The 23,838-nt window shown below is 43.0% G+C and overlaps 2 protein-coding genes, 1 long non-coding RNA gene and 1 other non-coding gene across 7 annotated transcripts in view; 3 read left to right on the plus strand and 1 right to left on the minus strand.

The window, feature by feature from the left end:
- Positions 1-12,515, plus strand: part of camkvl (CaM kinase-like vesicle-associated, like) — a 32,477-nt gene extending 19,962 nt beyond the window's left edge. Inside the window, exons 2-12 of the mRNA XM_061272710.1 lie at positions 3,259-3,365; positions 4,628-4,759; positions 5,932-6,006; positions 6,638-6,776; positions 7,649-7,769; positions 8,113-8,188; positions 8,272-8,408; positions 8,539-8,617; positions 8,689-8,776; positions 9,328-9,336; positions 10,347-12,515. Coding sequence (XP_061128694.1) covers positions 3,271-3,365; positions 4,628-4,759; positions 5,932-6,006; positions 6,638-6,776; positions 7,649-7,769; positions 8,113-8,188; positions 8,272-8,408; positions 8,539-8,617; positions 8,689-8,776; positions 9,328-9,336; positions 10,347-11,693 — 2,298 coding nt within the window. The 5' untranslated portion in view covers positions 3,259-3,270 and the 3' untranslated portion in view covers positions 11,694-12,515. The remainder of the gene's footprint in view (positions 1-3,258; positions 3,366-4,627; positions 4,760-5,931; positions 6,007-6,637; positions 6,777-7,648; positions 7,770-8,112; positions 8,189-8,271; positions 8,409-8,538; positions 8,618-8,688; positions 8,777-9,327; positions 9,337-10,346) is intronic.
- LOC133150285 (uncharacterized) lies at positions 4,528-15,086 on the minus strand. 2 transcript variants are annotated; one of them, XR_009713748.1, is made up of 3 exons: positions 14,953-15,086; positions 8,666-8,808; positions 4,528-4,772 (listed from the first exon to the last, which is right to left on the minus strand). It is a non-coding gene; the product is annotated as an uncharacterized LOC133150285 (long non-coding RNA). The 2 variants fall into 2 exon arrangements; XR_009713749.1 differs by lacking the exon at positions 14,953-15,086 and adding an exon at positions 13,915-14,103.
- uba1 (ubiquitin-like modifier activating enzyme 1) lies at positions 12,956-23,777 on the plus strand. Of its 3 annotated transcripts, none has more exons than XM_061272699.1 (26): positions 12,956-13,181; positions 15,716-15,832; positions 15,915-15,973; positions 16,046-16,214; positions 16,400-16,534; positions 16,657-16,763; positions 16,838-16,928; positions 17,021-17,153; positions 17,242-17,339; positions 17,498-17,644; positions 17,729-17,905; positions 17,979-18,086; positions 18,177-18,257; positions 18,530-18,682; positions 18,757-18,922; positions 19,013-19,209; positions 19,295-19,359; positions 20,604-20,799; positions 20,974-21,048; positions 21,142-21,331; positions 21,441-21,526; positions 21,607-21,699; positions 21,810-22,001; positions 22,262-22,363; positions 22,458-22,558; positions 22,788-23,777. In XM_061272699.1, the coding sequence occupies exons 2-26, from the start codon at positions 15,716-15,718 to the stop codon at positions 22,921-22,923; spliced, it is 3,174 nt and encodes a 1,057-aa protein (XP_061128683.1). In that variant the 5' UTR covers positions 12,956-13,181; the 3' UTR covers positions 22,924-23,777. The 3 variants fall into 3 exon arrangements, with proteins under 3 accessions (XP_061128683.1, XP_061128682.1, XP_061128681.1); XM_061272698.1 differs by lacking the exon at positions 12,956-13,181 and adding an exon at positions 14,399-14,638; XM_061272697.1 differs by lacking the exon at positions 12,956-13,181 and adding an exon at positions 15,098-15,239.
- On the plus strand, positions 22,063-22,183 carry LOC133150589 (small nucleolar RNA U6-53/MBII-28). The gene has a single exon (XR_009713806.1). It is a non-coding gene; the product is annotated as a small nucleolar RNA U6-53/MBII-28 (small nucleolar RNA).
- Positions 23,778-23,838: the final 61 nt, after the last annotated feature.

Genomic DNA, 23,838 nt, shown 5'->3' on the forward strand with positions numbered 1-23,838 from the left:
TAAATGTAAAGCAAACACATTATTTGGGAATCCGCATCGAAAAACGATTGCACTTCTGCAGGTTCCAGCACATTGAATTCAGTTTTCTAAGAATAACCTTGACTTGTCACCCTCTAAGCTGATGAAAAGATGTTCCGTTCCATTCATTTTAGAGCTTCTCTGCAACCTCAACTCTGCACTTGTGAACAAACGTGACGACAACATCGCAAGCGATTTGAAATGAGTCTCCAAGCTCTATGCATTCACACCCGACGTTTTTGTTGCACGTGCAGAGGTGTCCCCTTGCCATATGCAAAATTAGTGCTTTTTCATTAGTTCTTTTTTTAGCTTGGCTTCAACATTTCAGAGCCACGTGAAACTCACAAGCCAGCGGCATTTTATGGAACAATGACATTTGTTTCTTTGTATTTCCCAGCAACTCCCAGAAAGCTTTAATGTAGAGTAAACATGTCTTAAAAGAAATGTGCAAACTTGACATTTCCTATTATTCATATTATAGAGGGGTTCAAAGCATTCAAAAAAAAATTTCAGGTGCCATTTTGATATTTTTCATATATAATTGGCTTTATTTGTTCAAATATTTCACAGCAACCTGTGCCAAAAAACTTTGCTTGGCAGAAATGCTCAAACATATTGCAACATTTATTTGTGGCACCACTTTCTTTCTTTCTTTCTTTCTTTCTTTCTTTCTTTCTTTCTTTCTTTCTTTCTTTCTTTCTTTCTTTCTTTCTTTCTTTCTTTCTTTCTTTCTTTCTTTCTTTCTTGTTTTATTTTTCAACAGCTTTCTTGTCAGTATGGCCTATTTGGGACAGCCCTTCATAAAGAGACACACACACTAAGGCACACACTTTCACTGTTGGAAACGTTCACACGCTCACACACTTGCGAAGCTGTGAAGAGGCAAGTCTCAAATCTGCCTCTGCAGTTTTGTGTTTTTGCACTGCTGCACTATTTTCTATATGTTGAGCCAAGTCGAAGAGCCCCATCCTTTCGCACCTCTTTTCTCATCTTTCATCTTTCTCACCACTCTGTTCTCATCAGCCTTCCTCCCTTTTTGCCTCCTACTCGGCCTCGACTTCAAGGTTGCTTCTGACTCAATATTCTGCACGCATATAAGTGTTTCTACAGTATCTTTACATTGTTCCTTGTGACAAATAAAAAAAAGTCCAGTGACCTCACGGGAGAGCCATATACCCAAAGAAAAGAGGTAACCATAAGCCATGAATAAAATACACAATATAGCTTTAGATTACAATTGAAAAACATTCAAGAGGTGAGACATATTTTAGAACTACTTGGAAGTTTGACCAGGAATAAAAAATGGCTAAAAGTCTAAAAAATGGTTTCACTGACACTGCCTCGCATAGATAGATAAAGATAACAGTACTATTTCTTGACAGTAATCGTCTCTGTGCCTGCAAAGTGACTTGTTCTCCACCAATGCTCTTCATCTGTACTCGAGAACTCAGGGCACAAATATACAGGGAAGGGTTACATTTTGTATATAAACATTAATTTGTCAATTCTCAACAACAAAAGAAAATACAGTCATATGCATATATTTTGTCAATATTTGAAATGGTATTTTTGTCATACATCTTGTTCGCAAGTGTGTCATGTGTCTATATGACCCCCAAGTAGTGTTGCCATATTTCACTTGGGCCACTTTTTGCCTCGTTGGTCAAACTCCATTCACATCAGACCTCACTTTCACCATCCTGGAAACTGTCACGGGGGATGATGTTACATTTACATAATCTCCTCTCAGGGCTCGGCCTTTTGTCAAATCCACCGCTCATTTCCCCCTCTGCCTCCTCACATATGGGCACGCATGCGCATGTTTATCATCAAGTCAAACTCTTAAGCGTGTGTGACATATTTGCGTTGACCTTTGCACTTCGCTCAAACCGACACATTTATGAACGCACATGTCGACACACATACGTGTATCCCAGTGCTCTGGATTAGAGATGCAGATTAGAGATTAGGGCCAGCAGCGAGATTACACAATTCTCACAAATCCCGCCTATCCTGAAGCGCCGACTCTGCAATAGTGATGGTACATCATCACATTGATATTTGTTCCATAATTCTAAATTAGCACTCTCCAAATGTCATTACCGCTGAGGATTTCCATTGTTTTCTGTTCTAACCATTTTCCATTTGTTATCCGTTCTTGTCTCCCTCTGTCGGTTTATCTTCAGAAACCCAATTCTGAAGTTGCTGCAGCTTTATTAGTTCACTTAATAACCTCAGTTGATCAGTGCTCTTTCGAAAGTGATCTCATCGCTTCGACTTGGTCGGCTTTCTGGATTCATTTTTAGAAATGAAGACGGATGAGGTGGCAAAAACTGTGCTCTCGGTTGAAAATATATACATAAATGTAAGTGTACTATAACTAGCAAAGTCCTTACTCATTCCTTTTGTTTTTATTGATAATTGCTGACAAAATCAGCTGGATGATTTCTAAAGTGTACCGGGCAATATTCTCTGCTCATATTCAGCCAGATGCTTGAGAACTCATTTCTGAACTCCTTTAGAATGCAAATCAGTTGCCGAACTGAATTTGTCCATTACTTTTATCCCGTTAAAAAGTGGGCAGCATCCAATGATGATAACATTTGATCTGGCCAAAACCCGAGCATTGTGTCACTGTCCCAATATTTATGGGCTTAACTGTAACCGTTGGAATGCTGCACAAGAAGGAGGAACAAGCAGTTGAAGAGATGCCGTTAAGCTTCCACAGAGCGGCTCGGACGTGGGTGGGAGAAGGTGCACCGTATTGATTCCTGATTCATCACTTTTTTTTTTTTTTACCTGGATGTTCAGGCACACTTATTTTAAAATGGACGACATATTGCAGTGTGTTTGTGTATGCGTGTGGGTTATCTGTACGCTGCATATCCAGGGAGAAGTGAAAAATCTCCTCACATGAATAAACGTGTGGATTTAAACTTTCTTTCATCTGCAGTTGGCGTTGCTCATTTGACCTATATGAAGCTTCGTTTGAACTTGATAAATGTCGCAAATAACCAACCGAGTGAAGAAGAGAAGTTTATTTGACACGCAGAGTATCTGTAGCATGCGACCAGAAGCTTTAGCATTTGCATTTGGTTTCGAAGTTGTCGTCATTTAATTAGAGTTGCACTTTTGCATTAAAGATACATTCCTGAGTTGGCCTTAAATATTTTATCAATATTATCGTCCGAATAACGTCTGTGCTCTGCTTCCTGTATTTGTGTGTGCTTTGTGTATTAGGTGAATGCCGTCATGCCATTTGGGTGCCTTGCTCTGCGAGATGGGCAGACCTATGACAGTATATCCGATGTGACAGACAAATATGAGATTGGGCAAGTCCTCCGAGCGTAAGTACCGTAAATCTTGGTGTAATGTGTTTTTATTCTCTTTCCTCTCCTGCAATGTTTAATTCATTGACAGTGCCATTCGTAATAGGCTGGATGCATAAAAAGGAATTGTTGTCAGTAAGTCCAATTTTAGGAGGGCTTGAGATGGCGATGATTTATTCAGACGGACTGAAGTTGGTAAGATGAAGCTTGTAAGTGGCAGAATTAAGAGATTTACTTGTGTTAACTTTTCAAAGTCGGCCAACCAACCGTATGATTTTGCGGCGTGAAAATCACTGCTGTAATTTGCCCTACTGAAAACGTTTTCTTGACACATTGTAGTAACACACACACACACACATGGCCATATTGCAATGTCGGCATCTGGCCTCAGAGATTTGTGCGCCTCGTTTATATAACACATACAAGCCCAAATTTAAGTGCACTTCATCACAGGGTGAAGAGACTATGAGAATTCTAATTGTTCTGCCTTTTTTTAGAATATTTAATTCACATGTCATGAGCCTCATATTCAACAAATAATTATATGAACGCAATTTCCTGTTCTGTCTTTCTTAACTACCGTTTTTTCCATGTATAATGCGCAAAATTTAACTAATTTATTGTCCTAAAATCTGGGGTGCGCATTATACATGGGTACAAAAAAAAAAAAATTCTTTTTTTTTTTTTTTTTAAATCCGGATATGATACGGAGGCCGCCATCACAGATGCGCTTTCTTCTCTGCTGTTCACTTCAAACACGCTCTATACGAACACAGTGCTCTCGTATCAGACGCTTGCTCGATCACCTGCTCGTTTGCTGTCACAATGTACCCTACACAAATCCAAAACATTTCTTCGCTATTGAGTTTGCTAGCCTATGCGCAGTGATACTGACCGGCAGAATAACATCCGGTTGTTCCCAAAGATGATCTTTTTTCTGAAATAATTTTCAGACTTAAGTAGGAGTCAAAATTTGGGTGCGTATTATACATGGGTACAGGCTTTTTTCCAGCATCAACATGCCATTTTTAGGGTGCGTATTATACATGGGGGCGCATTATACATGGAAAAAAACGGTATAACAAAAACAAATCTTTAATTTTGCATATCACTGCTTCTCAATTTATTTCAAACTTTCATTTTTGTTATCATTTTGTATCACTGAAACAAAATGCGGTAAGATTATAAGACTGGGGTTTAATAAACGTATTTATTTCTTATTTATTTATTTTCTTATATATGTCTTATTTCTCTTTCTGTCTTGTTCTTGTGACGTATAGGAAAGAGTTCTGTGAGCTGTGCCTGGCTAAGGAAAGACAAACAAACAAAGTGTTTGTCTGCAAGAAATTCCTCAAGAAAGATGGCAGGAAAGTCCGCAAGGCCGCCAAGAATGAGATCATGATCCTTAAATTGTACGCAGTCAATCTGTGGACAGAAGAAAGTATAATTGAGTAGTAGATGGAATAAAAAGAGAGAATTTGACATCTTCCATCATTTTCTCCAGTTATAAATTGTGCTCGACATCCGTGATTCCCAACCACTGTGCTCAAGCATATTATTAAGGCGTCATGAGAGCTCATCAGGTGTCTAATTTTACTTAAATGAGTGCTGGAAATTTCCACATACGCCCCTCAAAAAAAATATATATATATTCAAATTTGTTAAAACAGTAGTTGTAGCCTAACTGTAGTACACAATATAAATATGATCTTGCACCTGATATACAGGAAACCATAGCACCAAGAAAAAAAATAAACAATAAAAGACAGAAGGTGTCACTCACAATGTGTCAGTCAGTTATCAGAATAGTTCCGTATTCACAATGGACTGCTGCTATAAGGCGAAATGTTATTGGCTCGAAGTTGTTGTTTTTTGCAAGGCCACAGTTCGACCTACTATCTTTCATTTGGTTGTTTTTCCTCAGGTGTGGTGGTTTCTTGCATAATAAAAAAAACAATAGAAGCACAAGAGGTGGACAAAAGCAGTTGATTTTTTTTTCACTCATATTTATCATGTACTAATAAAGTCATAAAGTCAGAACTAAAGTACACTAAGAAAATAGTGTGTTGAATTTACTCCATTTTTCCAAGAGGCTACAGTGTAGTTGCACAAAATAAACGCAACTGAATTCAGATGATTTTATTTTGTGTAGCCGCTACACAAAATAAAATCATCTGAATTCAGTTGCTTTTATTTTGTGCAACTACTTGATGAAATAAAATAGAATAAATTCCCCCAGAAAATTGTGTGGTGTTTATATTGTATGACAAAAAAAAGTTACTCTATCTTAGTTTAACTATGCATGGCAGTGATGTCTAATGAATTAATCAGTGTGTGTTTAACTAAACAGCCCCAGATTCCTCACTGACAATTTGTGATCAAATTAAAACGAAATCATCTCTGTCAGTATTAATATTTTGGAGGAGATTTTTGTTTGAAAATATATGCTGCTTGGTTTAATAAATGTTGGGAAACACTGCAGTCGACACTGACAAATCTACTAACGACACCAATACAGCATTCATACAAGGGACATGTTGACATCCTTCTAATTTTACGCTTTTCTCATTTTATGCTTTTGTAGGGTCAACCACCCAAACATCCTTCAGCTAATAGACACATTTGAGACCAGGAAAGAATACTACATCATCCAGGAACTGTGAGTATCTTTATTTTCTTGGGGGGTACAGTATCTTTCCATGCATGTAAATGACAGTCGGAAAGGACAGTCGGAAATCCATCTGCTCAAGGGGCCGACCAGAGCAGGTGCCGTTGTTACTGTGCTCTCGTGCAGTCCGGGAGGTGTGTGGTTTGATGAGATATTTGCTTTCTCCACCACTCTACACTACTCATTGGCCCTGAAGTGAGGCTTTATGTTAAGTGGATCGATACGTCGAGGGCAGTCAGTCAAGCATGTTTGCAACTCCTTGTCACGCAATAGCTGCAGATGTGTGGCAAAAGCAATTCGGCTGGACAGATTGGGTTATTGCAGTCGTGCCGTCGTTTTTTTGCAGGCACTCGGTCGGGGCCTGCTTTGGGGAAGACATAAGTGCCTCATCTATCATTTCTATTATTTTCAAAGATAAATAATGAGACATGCTAGTGTTGTTTTAATTGCTCACAGTTGTACCTTGGGGTCGGTGGAAGCAGATTGTCTCACTAATAGACAAGATAGAGCAAACGCAGAGTTTTTTTACTGCGTTAAAAGCAATTCATGGCATTGCAACATGTGGCTGACAGCAGCAACTTTGCTCTCAGCTCATATTTGTGCATGCGCGTTTACGCAACAGGGCCACGGGCGGAGATGTTTTTGACTGGATCCAAGACCAAGGCAACTACACAGAAAGAGATGCCTCCAACGTCATCAGACAGGTCCTGGAAGCTGTGGCATACTTGCACTCTCTCAACATTGTCCACAGGAATCTGAAGGTACTTTTGTGTCCTGTCATTTGTCACTTTGACCTTTGTGATCAACACCACTGCTGCTCACCGCTCCCTTCGGGGATGGGTTAAATGACAAATTTCACCACACCCAGATGTGTGTGTGTGACAATCATTGGGTCTTTACCTTTTTACACACACCTGCTCTCACATCCTTACCACCAAACATGTGCCTATGCCCTTTTGCCAGTTTGCCTGTATTCCCCTATGAGCCACAGTGCCTGTTACCTTTTTGCCAATAATTCAGTAAAGCAATCAAAACTGAACCACGTCTTCCCTCCTGTGTTCTGACCGACACCCGGCGAAAAGAGCATACCTTCCCCCAACGGAAACGTAGTGACAATCTGGAAAAAAGTGGGTCGAACCTTTACCTTTCAGTGCCCATTTGGCCTCAAACGACCTCTGGTGGTAGAAGGTGGAATTTTTTTAGGATTCACTATATGTAGGATTGACTTATTTAATTCAAGTCAATTAAATAGATGAAGATCTATACCAAAGTTTTTACCCCTCATTAATGTGCAACAACTAAAACTAAAACAGTTCTTTAGTGGCCACCTCCAATAGAATGTGTAAAAGTGATTGTCAGTGCATATTGTCGCGGCAGTGAGCAATTAGTACTTTTGTGCAATTTACATCTGCACAAAGCGACAGGATGACCTTTGAAAAAGACCAAAGTATTTGACATTCAAATAGACAGAGAAAATGAGCTGACCTCTAAAACATCAATCAGTTGTAGTGCATAGTTCAGGGTTCAGAAACTCTCCGATTTTCCGATTCAGTCTGCGTGTTTCATTGTATTGTTAGAATGCTCTTTTTGTTCTAAATGTGTGAAATGATTTGTCCCCCTCTACTTTGCATAGCTGGAAAACCTCATGTACTACACTGAAAACAACCACAACAAAGTCGTTCTGCGAGATTTCTATCTGTCTAGATTTGAGAATGGGACCATTACGGAACCTTGTGGCACACCAGAATACTTGGGTAAGATTTTATCACTGAATCCAAGTAATAATTTGGATCTGTCCTCACGTACATTTACCTATCTTATGTTGTTTCTTTCGCATTTTTAACAGCACTATTTTTTTTTTTTTTACACTTTACACACATCTTCACACTCCTAGTTCCCCAAATGTTAGGATGTGTTTGACCTGTATGAAAAAGAAGACTGAAGAGCATCCCTACCATTATAACTTATGATATAATAGTATAATTTATTTTTAATTTATAAGTATATTAACATGAACAGTGAACCCATGTACTGGGTAGAATTCTGACCAAGATATGATGCTATATACGGATGTGCATCTTCTGTGCCATGCCTCAGCACCTGAAGTAGTGGCTCGTCACCGATATGGCCGACCTGTGGACTGCTGGGCTGTGGGTGTCATTATGTTCATACTGTAAGTCTTCATTATATGTACAAAACAACCAATTACAACTTGGCCTTATCTGTATCAGGCGACAAATATTTTTTTCCCCTCAGGTTATCGGGTAACCCTCCTTTTTATGATGAGACTGAAGAGGAAAACACTGATCTACATAATCGCATCATTTTCTGTCGAATTGTTGCTGGTGATTTTGAGTTTGATTCTCCATACTGGGATGACATCTCCCCTGCAGGTACATGTTTTCGCCACACGGTGGCAACAAATATCTTCATAGAGATTGGATGGAGATGGCTCGCTCAATTATTTAAAAGCGCATCAGATGCATTCCTATATGTTGATCTTAGTTGCACTGACTCTTTCAGCTAAGGAGCTCGTCTGTCGACTCATGGAAGTTGACCAGATGCTGAGAATCACGGCACAAGACGCACTTTGGCATGAATGGTATTACTGTTCACAAAAATGTGTTATTTAGACACAATATGGACTCACGTTTGAAGTGACGCTTTTGTCAGGATTGCAGGTAATGGCGCGTCAGAGAAGAACCTAAAGGATGGCGTCTGTGCCCAGTTTGAGAAGAACTTTGCAAAGGCCAAATGGCGGGTAGGAAGTCCAGCTCACTCGCCACCTCCTTACTAAAAGGAAAACATATGTTACTGTACAGATGCAGAAATTAGTATAAAAGGAAGATCGGTGCTATCATTTGTAAAAGTAGTAGCCTAGTATTTAAGTTAGTCATAGTGACAATTGAAAATAAACGGAATGTACTGATACCACTTATTATTTAAAAGTGCATTTGAGTACACGCTGGTATTCGATAATAATCTTATATCCTGCAGTTGTGATATATACGTATATATATATATAGATATAGATACGTATGTATGTATATATATATATATATATATTATTTTTATTTAATTGGATATTGCTCAAAACACACATTTTCTTGAACCTGGAATACGTTTCACTCAAATATACCACTTTTATTTCCTGAAAGTGGGACATCATAATTCATGGATCGTATATCCTAATGTGACCATGTCAATGTTGCTATCAAGGAGAGAGCGGGTAAATATGAAGGTGGTATTGCTGACCTAGAAGCACAAGTAACAGCCATAAACTTCTTCTTTCTTTCCCCCTATAATTCCCAGGAGTTGAAGGTATTGTAGATCATTACGATAGAGAATGGAAGGACAGAGCGTGGGTGGAACTGCACATTCACAGTCTGGCATGATACTGTGAAAAAGCATCTCTCTGTGGCTGGAACTGTATTTGAATTGACTTCATGAATAAATAGTCCAAAAGAACCCGACATGGGAGAAAAAAAAGGCAGTCAACCATGAGATGGGTTGATCATACCGTGACTGGTGAAGGTCTCCTCATGAGCTCTGTCCATGCACTTTCACTCTGCCTGTCCCAGAGGAGATCCACTGTCCCACTTTTCCTTTTTCACAGTCAAATGTTCCAAGTGCCTGGCTCTGCTCCTTTCCTGCTCCTCATCTGCACTCAGTTTAGTTGTCCATATACTAAGATAATGATCAGTCCCAGGGACGTTGGCATGTTTACAGAGCTTTGTTAGTGTGGATAAGGAGAGGGTCAAAAGGAAAGGATGCGGTGGCTGTCAACCACTGTGTACCATTTAAATGTAATGATTCAATGTACAAGGCCCCCCTGTCATTCCTCGTATCAAAATCCACAATGCACCTCAATGTTACGTTTGCGCTAATAAACTAGAAGCTGCTTTGTCATCAATTCTCTTTTGACTTCCAGATAAAATGTTCCCTGGTTAGGAAACATCTTTTAAGATCTCAAATTTTCCCAAATTCCTTCAGTGTTTACTGTCAGGGGACCGGATAGATTCATCAAATGTATCAAGTAAGCAATAAGGAATATGGGAAGATGGAGTCTTGAGGCTGATTCATACCGGGGCGAATTGTGTGAATTCCGCCTGGAAGTAAATAGTTCACTTGAAGCGAATCACAGAGCGCTTAGTTTTATTGTGCCTCGATGAGCTTTGTCACATGCATAACATAGAAGCTTTTTTTTTTTTTTTACAATATAATACCAATAAATACAGCATCAAAGTTTAAATGTAAGGACAGACATGGGTTCATACTGTATGTAAATAACTTTTTTTATAATTCTATCCTTTTTATTCCTTGTCTTGCAGAAAGCGATCCGTGTCACCACATTTATGCAGCGACTGAAGAATTCCGAGTCAGTTATTGACAGTTCAACTGAGGCGCAGCGTGGGGAAGATGCAGGGGAAGTTAAAGAGGTGACCGAGTTAACAAGCGATAAGGAAGGTGGCAGGGTCACACAGCGCGGAGTGACCACAAGTGGCGTGCCATTAGAGGTCATGGTTGAAAACAGGTCACCTGACATGTACCAGGAAGTTGAAAAACAGCAGGCGGTAAAGGTGCATATTGAAGTTGGAGCGTCCCCATCTTGCGATACCCTTGGCACAAAGGAAGTGCCAGACGGTCAAACCAAGCAAACAGCCGCTAATTTGGATGAAAACAAAAAATATAAAAAAGCGCCCACTACCACCACAGAACACAGTAAGCTAGCAGAGAGCAATTTAGGCCCTCATCCTGACAGGAAACTATCATGCGCCTCACCTGATCCCAGCAACAATCGTAAGATGACTGCGACACTTCATGCCCCCCCAGCCTCCGCTAATATGACACGCAAGGATGGAAATGACAGCAGCTGGTGTCAGACACAACTGCCAGAGGCCATGGCGGAGAGTTCGGTGGGTGCAGCAGCCACTCCGGCAATTGCGGCGGGAGCTGGGGCAGATGTAGGTCCGGGTGTTCGGTTAAGGGCTGAAGCAAGTCCCGTGTTGAGGAGGGAGAGGGACGCCAAGAAAACAGACCGATATAGTGCAGAGTATAATATCGCCAGAGAAAGCCCTACTGCAGGTCAGGGCTGCTACGGAATTGGCAGCTCTGCTAGTTTGGGCCGGCACGCCACACCCTACACTAGAGACATTGGCACCATGGGGATGGCAGGGCCCTATGGGAGTCCATATTGCACCTTGTATCCGAGTGGAAGAAGCGTGGGGATGTACGGGACCGGGTTACATCACGGAGGAGTGGGCAGCGGTGCCAAAAGCGACTGGCAAATGGACAGTGTGATTGAGCAGATAGAGAAACAAATGGTGGCAGTGCTGGAGAAGATTGAAGGAGACATGCCTTCGTTGCTGGAGCAAATCAGCGACTGCCCCCCTGAAACACGACGCATTCGGAGCACACACGTCTCGCCTGCCACCTCCAGGGCACGCACCGCACAACACTCCTCTTTGGAAACCTTGGCCACACCGCCGCCTCTTCCAACCTCTCCCAGGCCTGCGCTACCATCCCTCCCTCGCCTTACTATCCCTCCTCCTTCCTATCCTCCACCCTCACCACCGTCTCAAGCCTCAGTCCAGGCTGCAGAGGACCAAGAGTGTGGACAGAGTGGGACTGAATGTTCTGGGCATTCCTCCAGAGCTGGGATGAGCAGAGAGTTATAAAGTAGGTGAGAATCATCAATACAAAAGAGGTCACAGATGCCATTTGAGTCTGGATTGGCGGGTGACCAGTCCTGAAGATGGATAGGTGGATGGAACTTATTCTCGCTTGTAGATCTTGATTTATCATAACTGTCACATAGAGACAGTACATCCATCTTGTCCTTTGAAAGATGTTATTCTATGGCCACAAGGAGATAACCTCTTGAAACATGTTTAGCACCAAGATCTTATAGTTGAGTAAAAGGGAATGACAAAAGCAAAATATTGTATGGAAGCTATAAGGAGCATGATCTAAAAATAAATATGTGCATTATATGCTCACTGCACATTCTGGAAACAGACCCTTTGAGTCGTTTGACGAAAATGCACAGCATGGGGAAAAAAAGTAGAATGACAGAAATGAGAAACTACAATTTGAATGATGTCCTGATAATTGTAAATACATTTACTGTAACTGGTTTCCCTTTTCTTGTTATGCTCTGTGTTGTAAACTTCCTCATGTCCAAACATCTTTTAACATCATTAATCAAGCACTTCCATCCTTTTTAATGTAGCAATTCATTTGAGATGGAGGTCAAGGTTGCAGCCAAGTGGAATGATGAAACCTTGCAATGGAGATTTGTTCTGAATACCCTACCTAAGTTATTCAACAATCATAGAGATATTTTGAGAAGACAGAAGTCGACTTATTTTACTATCACAAATGTAAAAGCGTTGTACATTTTATTCGTGCTTTATTTTTTGTGTGGAGGGGCTGTTACCTCCATGTTCTATGCTCTCCTCTGATCGAGATGAATCCGCCATCCTACCCCAGTGTAAAATATATTGTGTCTGTAAGCCTTTCAATAAAATAAAAGGAAATATAATCTATACATGTATATTTTATTTATTGGTGTTTGGATTAGAAGGCGATGAATAAATATATCAAAATATATCATGACTGAATGTGACTTAAATACCAACACCGTCACACAGGCCGTCGACGAACCTACAAATCCCCAAAAGCATTGCGCGGATTTTGGATTAGACCATCCTTTTGAGGGCACGGGTGTGGGAAAAATATACGTGGCGGTAAACAATGCAAATACGATGCAATAACCGACAAGTATTCAACTTGATCCATTCAAAATGATCCTTTTGATTGAATTTTGATGACTATTGAATTTCAATCTTTTAATGAGTGATACAAAAGTATTTCATTGAAGCTTCTAAAAGGGTAAGATGGTTGCGTCTGTAACGTGCACATGTTGCTGCTTTGCTTTGCTTTCTACTGGAATAGTGAGGAGGGGGGGATCGCTTGAGGAAGCAAGCGCCGGGCAGCCAGCAGTTCAGCGGAAAAACTCACGCAAGAGCCCGCCACAGTGACACACTTTCCTCACCGCCATCAGCAGCGGCATTCATTTGTCACGCGGTTTGTTCGGACGTTTTCTTCTCTACGGGCCGATTTTTTTTCAATACTACAGACCAGGCAGAGTAATATCGGATGTGGTAAGTTGTGCACACTTGTTTAAGATTCTCTTCAATGCTACCCCGAGCTACATGGCTACTGTTAGCAAGCTAACGAAGATAGCGGCACGATATGAGGAAAAGTCATTGCTTGGCTCGATGGCTCCATGGCTAGCTAGGTGCACACACGCTAACAACTACGCAGTCGTTTTATTGGTTGAACGCTGCTCTCGTTCAGTTCTCCGTTGCAGCATGATCACGATCAAATGTGTTCAATTAGCATCTGGATGTTCCCAGGAGTTATTTATTCTTTGGTATCTTCTATGTAGCTGGGCAAACACTTTGGTGGAGACATTAAGAGGTGCTAAAAGTTAAGCATATGCTCATTGACATTTGCATCAAGATACATTGGCCAGAATCAGATGGAACTATTTAATGGAAATGGCTTGGATTGCGAGGTAAACGTTGGATTAGCACGTTCCGTTAATCGAATCGCGATCGGCATTGCCGACCATAGATTCTAGAATGCCAAGCATCTTCTGGTGCTTGCCAAGTTATGCAATCTGGGAGATGTGACATTTAATTGTTTGTTTTTGGGTTTTTTTGCACGGCGACGCCATGCACCGAAATTGTCATTAGTTTGTGGTGAAAAGACGAGACCCATGTCGACATGTGTACCCGAGAATGTGCGGCCCACACGTTCGTGAGCCTTTGTCATTCAGCAAGCAGGCACCCCCTCCCCCAATACTCTTTTTTAGATATGAACGGGTCTTACCCTGAACCTCTATTTGGCCGATGAGTCAGAAGGCTCAGCATCGATAAGACTCGTATGTGGCTACACAATCACACTCGTTTTGCCCTGTTTGGTTGAACCCGTTGCAAGTTTTTGTCCTCAGATTAAATATGCAGACTGTCTTGCAACACAGTGAATGAAATGAGTCTTGTGCGTTTTTTAAGTGTCCACGGTGAGGTGATCTGCTGATGTTTTTAAATGGCTCGGTTTCCTTTTATTTTGCTCGTTTCTAAATATAAAGCATTTAGGGGTACCTTGCTTGCCCAGCAGATGCTGCAGTTGATTGCACATTAAGTACAAATTTCCATGCGCCCCGTGTCATGAGGGGGCGGGGCGAGTGAGTGCGCGCAGCCAATGGCGCATCGGCGTGCGTGAGCAGCGTGGCCCAAGCCAACCTTTCCTGTGGAATATTTCGGGCAGCGCGTCACGCCTCTACCGCCCCTTTCTCCCATCTGCCATTTTGGTTTTGTTCCCGTCTGCAGTCGTAAAGCCGGCCAGCGAGCAAGCAGCAATTGCATAGGCGAGCTCTCGCATTGCAAACACATAGTGACTCGACAGTATAGCGAGATCAGGGCTAGCTTCGTTTTTTTTTTACCTATCCTTTTCCCTCTTCTTTCCGTCCGTCGCCATATTACCGACCGCTGACATCTGAACGCAACGGGAGGGCAGCGGGTTCGCATTGGAAAGGCCCCGGGAAGGATTATTGGTAAGAAAAAATGAATCAATGGGGCGCAAGTAGAAGCGGCTAAGAGACGAGTTAGCGTTAACGGGCGGTGTGTGTTCGCGCATGTTTGACTCCGTATTGTGTCGTCTACCCTTTAACAATCATCCAAATCGGCTCGTCAAGATGTGATCGGAAGCTTCAGCAAAGATCTGCGCTTGCTGGTCATTTATTAGTTGTGATGCCTGCCAAGCTGACCGATCGAGGCCTATAGGCCCAGGCTGTCGCGCTAATGGCGTAGGGCTTTGCCTCTTAACTTATTCATGTTGCTCCCGCGTTAGCTCGCCAAAAGACTTAACTGATTTAGTGGCACGCAGCCGGTCGCCTCTCGCCGGCCTCCACGAAGTCCTGACGCGCTTTTTGGGGCGTTGTATTAAAGCCCTTCAAGTGGCTTCTTCGCTAGCTTTGATCGCGTCGCGCAAATGAGCCAGCGTCAGGGAGCGTGCAGTCGTAGACCTTCCAGGAACACTTTCGTTTTCAGCCGACATCCACTGTTATGCTCAACCGAACGGTCAATTTTGTCCTGTACGCCAATTGGCAGCTGCTTTTCCAGATCGTTCGAGGGTTTCAGAAACTGCTGTACAAGGTAAACTGACACTGATGGCGGTCGATACACGGCGGTGGATGATTCCGACACGCTGCGGCCTGTTTGTCACCTCGCGTACTGGGGCGTTTTTTTCCCCGCGTCAAACTGCACTAGTCCGTGGAGACGCGTCTATTCGATTTGTTTAAGGTTAGAAGGTTCGTTCTTATGGCTACACCTGCGAGTCATTGTCAAGTCCCAACGGCAAGTTTGGATGATTCAGCGTTTTTTTTCTTGGGCGGTACATACGAGTACCATAAACAAGGGAGACCTGTGCCTGCATGAAAGCGGCACACAATGAATGCTGCTGCTGCTATTCATAGCTCTTCTAGGTTGGCTTGAAGGCAGCTGCTCTCTCTGGTTGTTTGGTCTTGTGTCCAGAATGAACAGGATTCCATGCGATTTTGATTCACTTCATCATCTGTGACTTAGTTGCCAAGTTACCGCATGGACTCAATTCAATTTTTGGTGTTCCGCAGATGTCCAACTCGCCGCTGTCCAAGAAACGTCGCTTGTCAGGAACAGAGACGAAGACGGGATCCCACTGCTCATCCTCAAACTCCGTCAGAACTGATCAGTCCCACACCCCTGCCAACGTAAGCACACTCACCTACCGGTGATAGTAAGTCAAAAATAATTTCAATGTGTTCACTAACTGATGTGCTACTGTCTGGGCAGGGCATGGCTAAGAATGGCAATGATGCTGAGATTGACGAAGGCCTGTACTCCAGACAACTGTAAGTACTTAAGACTTCAGTTTCATTATTCTCTGCACTTGATGGTGACATTTGTCCAACCTATCCCTTCAGTTACGTGTTGGGCCATGCTGCGATGAAGCGCATGCAAAACTCCAATGTCCTCATCTCCGGTATGCGAGGTCTTGGCGTGGAGATTGCCAAGAACGTCATTCTTGGGGGAGTTCGAAGTGTCACCGTGCACGACCAAGGTGTCGCGGAATGGAGAGACCTTTCTTCTCAGGTGAGCTGATGCGCATGGAGCGTTTTCTTACTTTTGAAATCAAACAAATTAAATTACCACACTTCAAGTTGAGGCTTGAGAATTTTGGTTAGATTGATATTGCCATTATTCAGTGTTCCAACAAGAAGAGACTGCGGTATGGCATTTCAGATTTTTTATTTATTTATTTTTTGGCTTGCATGTAGTTTTATATTCGAGAGGCCGATCTGGGGAAGAACAGAGCAGAAGTCAGTCAGCCCCGTTTGGCTGAACTCAACAACTACGTCCCCGTAGCGGCATATACGGGTGTGCTCACAGACGACTTTCTGACCAAGTTTCAGGTAAAAGCCGTTTTTAAAAGAAAAGCGCAAAATGGAGGGTATCGTACAGAAAAATAAGAATGTTGATTATTTATTTTTTTTTTAATTGATTTTTTTTTTTTTTTTTTATAAATACAACCCAGGTTGTAGTACTGACCTGCTCCACGCTTGATGAGCAGCAGAAAGTGGGAGAGTTCTGCCACAGCAAAGGCATCAAGATCATTGTTGCGGACACTCGAGGCCTGTTTGGGTAAAATCACAAACATCCTCTGTTTAACTTTAATGTTGTGTCTGACGCTATCTGACACAGCGATCCTTTTGCAGCCAGCTATTTTGTGACTTTGGTGAGGAGATGATTGTGCATGACACCAATGGAGAACAGCCACTGAGTGCCATGATTTCCATGATCACAAAGGTTTGTTCTTTTTAACTGCTTTGATTACCAAATGCTAATTTGTTTCGGATTACCCTAGGTGTTATGTTGACCAAAAACGATATTCCCTCCAGGACAATCCCGGTGTTGTGACTTGCTTGGATGAGGCCCGGCATGGTTTTGAAAACGGAGACTTTGTAACCTTCTCAGAGGTTCAGGGAATGACTGAGTTAAACGGCTGCCAGCCGGTCGAGATCAAAGTTCTGGGTAGGTGGTAGTCGTGTTCCTACGACCAATGTTGCGTGTTGGTCTTAAGACAAACATGACTTGATTGACATGGTATATCTCTGTCCAGGTCCCTACACCTTCAGTATTTGTGACACAGCAGGATTTACAGATTATGTTCGGGGAGGAATTGTGCGCCAGGTCAAGATGCCCAAGAAATTCACTTTTGTAAGTTGACTTGGTCATAAATGTACAAAAATGAAGTTTGACGTTTAAAAATGATTTGCTCGGGGCGGTGGGGGGGGAATTCACCTAGGAAATGAATAGTGGCCAACTGTGAGTTTCTGAGTAAAATAAAAATCCTGTATTGATCTTGGTGGTTGTAGAAATCCTTTTCCCCCTCCATGGCTGAGCCAACGTTCATAATGACAGACTTTGGCAAGTTTGAGCGTCCTGCCCAATTGCACGTGGGCTTTCAGGCCATCCATGCCTTCCACAAGAAAAACAACCGCCTGTCCGCACCATGGAACCAGGTAATCTTGTCTCTAGGGCAATTTTTCAATTGTAGCAATACAACCTACGGGGTACGCTACTAACTTTGCGGCTTTTCCTTTCAGGCTGATGCTGAAGAGATGTTGACGTTGGCCAAGGAGCTGAACGCCACGCAGTCTGGATCGGCTAAAGTGGAGCAGCTCGATGAGGCGCTCATCAAAAAGCTGAGCTACGTCTCTGCCGGCGACCTAGCTCCTGTCAACGCCTTCATTGGCGGTCTGGCTGCACAGGAAGTTATGAAGGTCACTTAGCCTGCGTTTGAACTATACAGGTAAGTTGCGTTTGTCTCATTGATTTCTATGTGCTTTGTTTCAGGCATGCACGGGAAAATTTATGCCCGTTATGCAGTGGTTGTACTTTGATGCATTGGAGTGCCTGGCGGAAGAGGAAGGAGTAGTACTGACAGAGGAAGAATGTGCTCCTGTAGGTGTTTCTCAAATCCCTCACAAATATGAACCATGACCGTAGTGTAACACTCACTGATGTGTTCTTTTAAATGATTTGTTTCCCTAGAGGAATAGTCGCTACGATGGGCAGATTGCAGTATTTGGCACCAAGCTGCAGGATTTGCTTGCCAAGCAGCGCTACTTCCTGGTGAGTTTGTGACTCCGCCCACTGGCTTTAATGGCCGTCTGTGTCAAAAGCAGATTGAAATGGCAACTTTAGTGATTGCCAATGCAGCTATAAAAATATGTGCACTTCACATATAATTTTAACAATGTTCAATTGATTTGCATGAGATACTTTTAGATAGATTCTACAATTCTCAGTCAAGTGACATTACTATTGTCCTAAATGCTTTGACTTCTTGACTTGATGTCGTTATGCTGTTTGGTCTGACAAATTCTTTCTTACCTGACTTCCAGGTTGGAGCTGGTGCTATTGGATGTGAGCTCTTAAAAAACTTTGCCATGATTGGCCTGGCTGGTGGCGAGGGGGAAGTCATTGTGACAGATATGGACACCATTGAGAAGTCCAACCTCAACAGGCAGTTCCTCTTCAGACAATCAGATGTCACGGTAGGTGTCACCTTCTTTGTACGCTGTCAAGACTGCAAGCAATTGAGTTGCTCACATCTTTGTGTGGTCTACAGAAAATGAAAAGCGACACGGCTGCGGCGGCAGTTAAACAGATGAACCCATCCATCAAGATCACGGGTCACCAGAACAGGGTGGGGCCCGACACAGAGAGAGTCTACGACGATGACTTCTTTGAGAGCCTTGACGGCGTAGCCAACGCACTGGACAACGTCGATGCCCGTACGTCACCGTGCTTGTCTGTCAGGCTTCCGCTCTGCCGCGCAATTTCTCATTTGAGGTTTTTTTTTTGTTTTGGTTTTTATTGCGCAGGCTTGTATATGGATCGGAGGTGCGTGTACTACCGTAAACCTTTGCTGGAGTCCGGTACTCTGGGGACCAAAGGAAATGTGCAGGTCGTTATCCCCTTCCTTACGGAGTCGTATAGCTCAAGCCAGGATCCACCCGAGAAGTCCATTCCCATCTGTACCCTCAAGAATTTCCCAAATGCCATTGAGCACACACTGCAAGTGAGTAAACTTGTGCAATAGCTGCACTTGAGGGTAAATAACGTTTGGGGAGTATTGATGTGTGCGCTCCACTTGTTCCTTGCAGTGGGCCCGTGATGAGTTTGAGGGGCTTTTCAAGCAGCCACCAGAGAACGCCATCCAGTATCTCTCGTAAGTCGACTTCACAGGCATCGCTCTTGTTACTTTATTTTTCCTCCTAGTCTACGGCCGCAAGCAGACTTTTCGGTTTCAAGCTTCTACAAAAGTGGTTGCTCGTATATTAACCAAATAAAGAGACTTTTAAAATTACACTTTCCACAGCAATGGACATACTCGGTTGAAAAATCTTCTAGTTTATTTTAATTTACCGTATTTTCCGCACTATTAGGCGCACCGAATTATAAGGCGCACCTTCAATGAACGGCCCATTTTAAAACTTTGTCCATATATAAGGCGTACCGGAATATAAGGCGCATAAAATAGAAGCTATACTGCAACAAACTGAGGTTGACTAGGGTTGCGGTATGCATCTACTAGCCAATAACCAACGAGCCCTCTGTAAACAATCGCGCTTCTCAAACGATCTCCTATAAAATGATCGGAACTGACTAAAGTTCGATCTAACGCATTGGTACTACTTACCTATGTTTCCCTTCCATATCGATCCGTAGATTTACTCGAAACATTAACAGAGCAGCCTATTTTGACATGAAATAGCCTGGTGCGTATAGCAGCTATCGTTATAGCATTAGCCATCCGCATATCCCATGAGCCTCAGCTCGCAATCTCCCATGAGCCTCAGCAAAGTGTAAACAATCACGTTTCTCAAACGATCTCCTATAAAATGATCGGAACTGACTAAAGTTCGATCTAACGCATTGGTACTGCTTACCTATGTTTCCCTTCCATATCGATCCGTAAATTTACTCAAACATTAACGGAGCAGCCTATTTTGAAATGAAATAGCCTCGCGGGTACAACAGCTATTCGGTGACGTCCCCTGACTACAGTTGGCGTAATGTTGGGAAGCGATGCGACCTTGGAATTTACTAGTCGTACTGAAACGTTTTGGCAGAGCACTGTGTACAACCAGTATGGATCAACAAATTCATCAATTGATCCATATATAAGGCGCTCTGCATTATAAGGCGCACTGTTTTTTTTTCAGTAAAATGTAAGTTTTTAGGTGCGCCTAATAGTGTGGAAAATACGGTAATTTAATTTAGATGCGATTGCAATTGTGTTCTAATCATTGAGATGCAACTTTACCTGACAACTTGTCAATGCAGCAATCAGCACATAGTTCTTTTCGACAATGAAGATCAAATTACATCCATAAATAAGACTTGAGTATGATTTTGCTAATACTAATATTAGCATGATTTGAAATAAATACATACTGGGTTGACTTGCAGTGATCCCAAGTTCATGGAGCGCACCCTGAAGCTTCCCGGAGGTCAGTCTGCCGAGTTGCTGGAGGCCGTTTACAAGAGTCTGGTGACGGACTGCCCCCGCAATTTTGCCGACTGTGTAGCATGGGCACGCAACCACTGGCAGTGTCAATACAGCAACAACATCCGCCAGCTATTGCACAACTTTCCCCCAGATCAGGTATTCCATTTAACTGTATCTCGGGGGAAACTTTCTTTCCCCTTTCACCTTGTGTTGAATTCATATTCTACAAACTCAAAATTAATCAAAATACTGTGACTAGTGGGGCCACATAAAACGTCTAAAGAGAATTTTCTCCTTCACATCCATGTGATTTGTATTTCTGGGTTTCAGCTAACTAGCTCAGGCGCCCCCTTCTGGTCCGGTCCAAAGAGGTGTCCTCACCCCCTAGAATTCAGCACTAGCAACGTGAGTATGCATTATCAGCCCCTCGGCTTGCATTGTGCTCAAGCAACATGTCCTGTTCATAATAGCTGGAGGTTTGTTTTGTTTGTCTCGTAGGATCTGCACATAGACTACGTGATGGCCGCAGCCAACTTGTTTGCCCAGACGTACGGCATAGAAAGCTGCAGAGATCGTGCAACTGTGGTCAAGCTCTCGCAAGAGGTCAAGGTGCCTACGTTCACGCCACGCTCGGGGGTGAAAATCCACGTCTCTGATCAGGATCTGCAGAATAGCAATTCATCAGTTGGTAAGCAGGCGAGATTCAAAATAAGAAGCCCAAGTATATCTTTTTTTTTTTTTTTTTTTTTTTTTTTTTTTACTTTTTCTCAAAATAAAATGTCCTTTTGCTTTAACAGATGACTCCAGACTCGAGGAGCTGAAGGTCTTGCTGCCTGCCCCTGAGTCTTCTCAGTTCAAACTCTGCGCCATCGACTTTGAAAAGGTAGAGTTCTGCCATCCTTCTTCTCCAGTTGACTTTCTGCTGGTCTTTCAAGATAATAATTTGTACCTCTTTATCCATAGGATGATGACACGAACTTCCACATGGACTTTATAGTCGCAGCCTCCAACCTGAGAGCTGAGAATTATGACATCCCCCCAACCGACAGACACAATGTGGGTACTTGCGTCTTTGGAATCATCATACGTCTTTGTATTTCTTGACCTGCGAATGTTATGAGTGATCTCTGAATGTACTGTTGTCCTTATTCCTCCCCGTCATCCAGAGCAAACTTATAGCTGGCAAGATCATCCCCGCCATTGCCACAACCACAGCTGCCGTGGTGGGACTGGTGTGTCTCGAGCTCATCAAGATCGTCCAAGGGCATAAAAAGTTGGAGTCATTTAAGAACGGGTTCATGAATCTGTCGCTGCCGTTCTTTGGCTTCTCCGACCCCATCGCCGCTCCCAGACATAAGGTAGGATCTTGCCACGTGTTTTTACTTCACATGCACATTGAAGACTCCAACTGTTGATTAGCTCCCATGATGATCCAGCCATGCTAATACTGATGCATCAGGCAGGTGAAATTCACCTGTGTGGTTGCAAGTGCGTTCGCCTGAACTTCTCACGCTGATGGTTTCAGCGTGTGCTGAGGAGACAACTTGCCCACTTACTAACTGCTGCGAGGCACAACCTGATGACTCACTTATCCCTATTTTCCCTTTTTCCTTTACAGTACTATGAAATGGAGTGGACGTTATGGGATCGTTTTGAGGTGACGGGTTTGCAGCCCGGTGGAGAGGAGATGACACTGCGGCAGTTTCTGGACTACTTCAAGGTATGCTTTCAGCTACTTGAAGAAACCCTCTTGGTTTTCCCACATCCTCTGCTGTACTAAAATAAACGCGTGTTGTTGTTTTTTTACTTTCAAGAATGAGCATAAGTTGGAGATCACCATGCTTTCTCAGGGAGTGTCCATGCTCTACTCATTCTTCATGCCTGCTGCCAAACTCAGAGAGAGACTTGATCTGCCGTGAGTACAACCTCTCATTTCAGAGAGAGAAGAGTTAAGGATATATTGTGGTTCAGTGCATAGTGGATTTTTAATTACTGTACATAAGTGACTGGCCTGCATGTGTGCTAACAGTAAACATGGTTAGCTAATTGACTATAGCCTAGCATCGATTCGCTAGTAAGAATAAGTGACTCTTATCCTTTTCTCGTTAAAGTCCTAGAATGTTCTTTTCTTCTGTATCCCGTAGGATGACTGAGATTGTGACCAAGGTGTCGAAAAAGAAGTTAGGCAAGCACGTCAAAGCACTGGTGTTCGAGTTGTGCTGCAACGACGTGTCGGACGAAGACGTGGAAGTGCCCTACGTCAGATACACTATTCGCTGAGCTCCACATTGGACCCACCTGAGGGAGGGTGGGGGTTACTGGAGGGAGATGGCGTTTATGAGGGGTTGAGGTCATTTTGCGGGCGGGGAACGAGGGTGATTCAGGTCTTCTACATAGGACAAATTGATCTTTTTTTTTTTGTTTGTTTCCAAGGCCTGCCGTTTGTGTGAACCCGTGCCTCTGTGTACATAGCCCCATTGAGCTGACTCGCTGGTAGCGCGCACGAGGGATCCACTTGTGCTCAGTGCTTTGAGACACGGCGGTCGCATGGGGGCAGGAAACCTGTACATATGCCGGCCGGCCTGATACTTTGCAAAGCCTCAGGGCTCAGTCGCAGCCTGAGTGACGTTACTTCGAACTCCATTACATGTCACGTGACTGTTTCCCTTTTTCATGTCGCATAGAAGTACCCCAACCACTAACCCCCACCTCTAAATAAATAAATGATAAATTTGTTCCATTAGACTACCACCACTTCTACAATGATGCTTAATTTTGGATTGTGGGATGGCTAAAAGATTGCGCTGCAATTGCCTCGAAGGACACAAAGGTGACCCCTGCCTTCCCCGTCAAGTTGAATTGATAGCCGGGGGGGGGAGTTCATGACACCTCACCTCAGTTAGCACTCATTGCAGTGTGTTGAGTACTCTTGCACATTGATTCAGTTATTTTTGTTTCATGTCCTGGTTTTGGTTATTTTATTTTTCTGGGCTAATTAGGGCTCACACTTGTAGATTATGATAACCGCTTCTCTCTACCGTGTAAACTCTTAATGACATTACAGTGTAAAAGCAAGGTCATGTATCTTGATATGGGAGCACTTAGCTTGATAGTGAATAAATGTCAAATCATCACTTGTGAGTTTTTTTCTTTCTTTCCAAGAGCACTACTCCATTTTGTAATAACTAGCACTAA

This window comes from Syngnathus typhle, linkage group LG2, assembly GCF_033458585.1.
Source record: "Syngnathus typhle isolate RoL2023-S1 ecotype Sweden linkage group LG2, RoL_Styp_1.0, whole genome shotgun sequence".
NCBI classification, from domain to species: Eukaryota; Metazoa; Chordata; class Actinopteri; order Syngnathiformes; family Syngnathidae; genus Syngnathus; species Syngnathus typhle.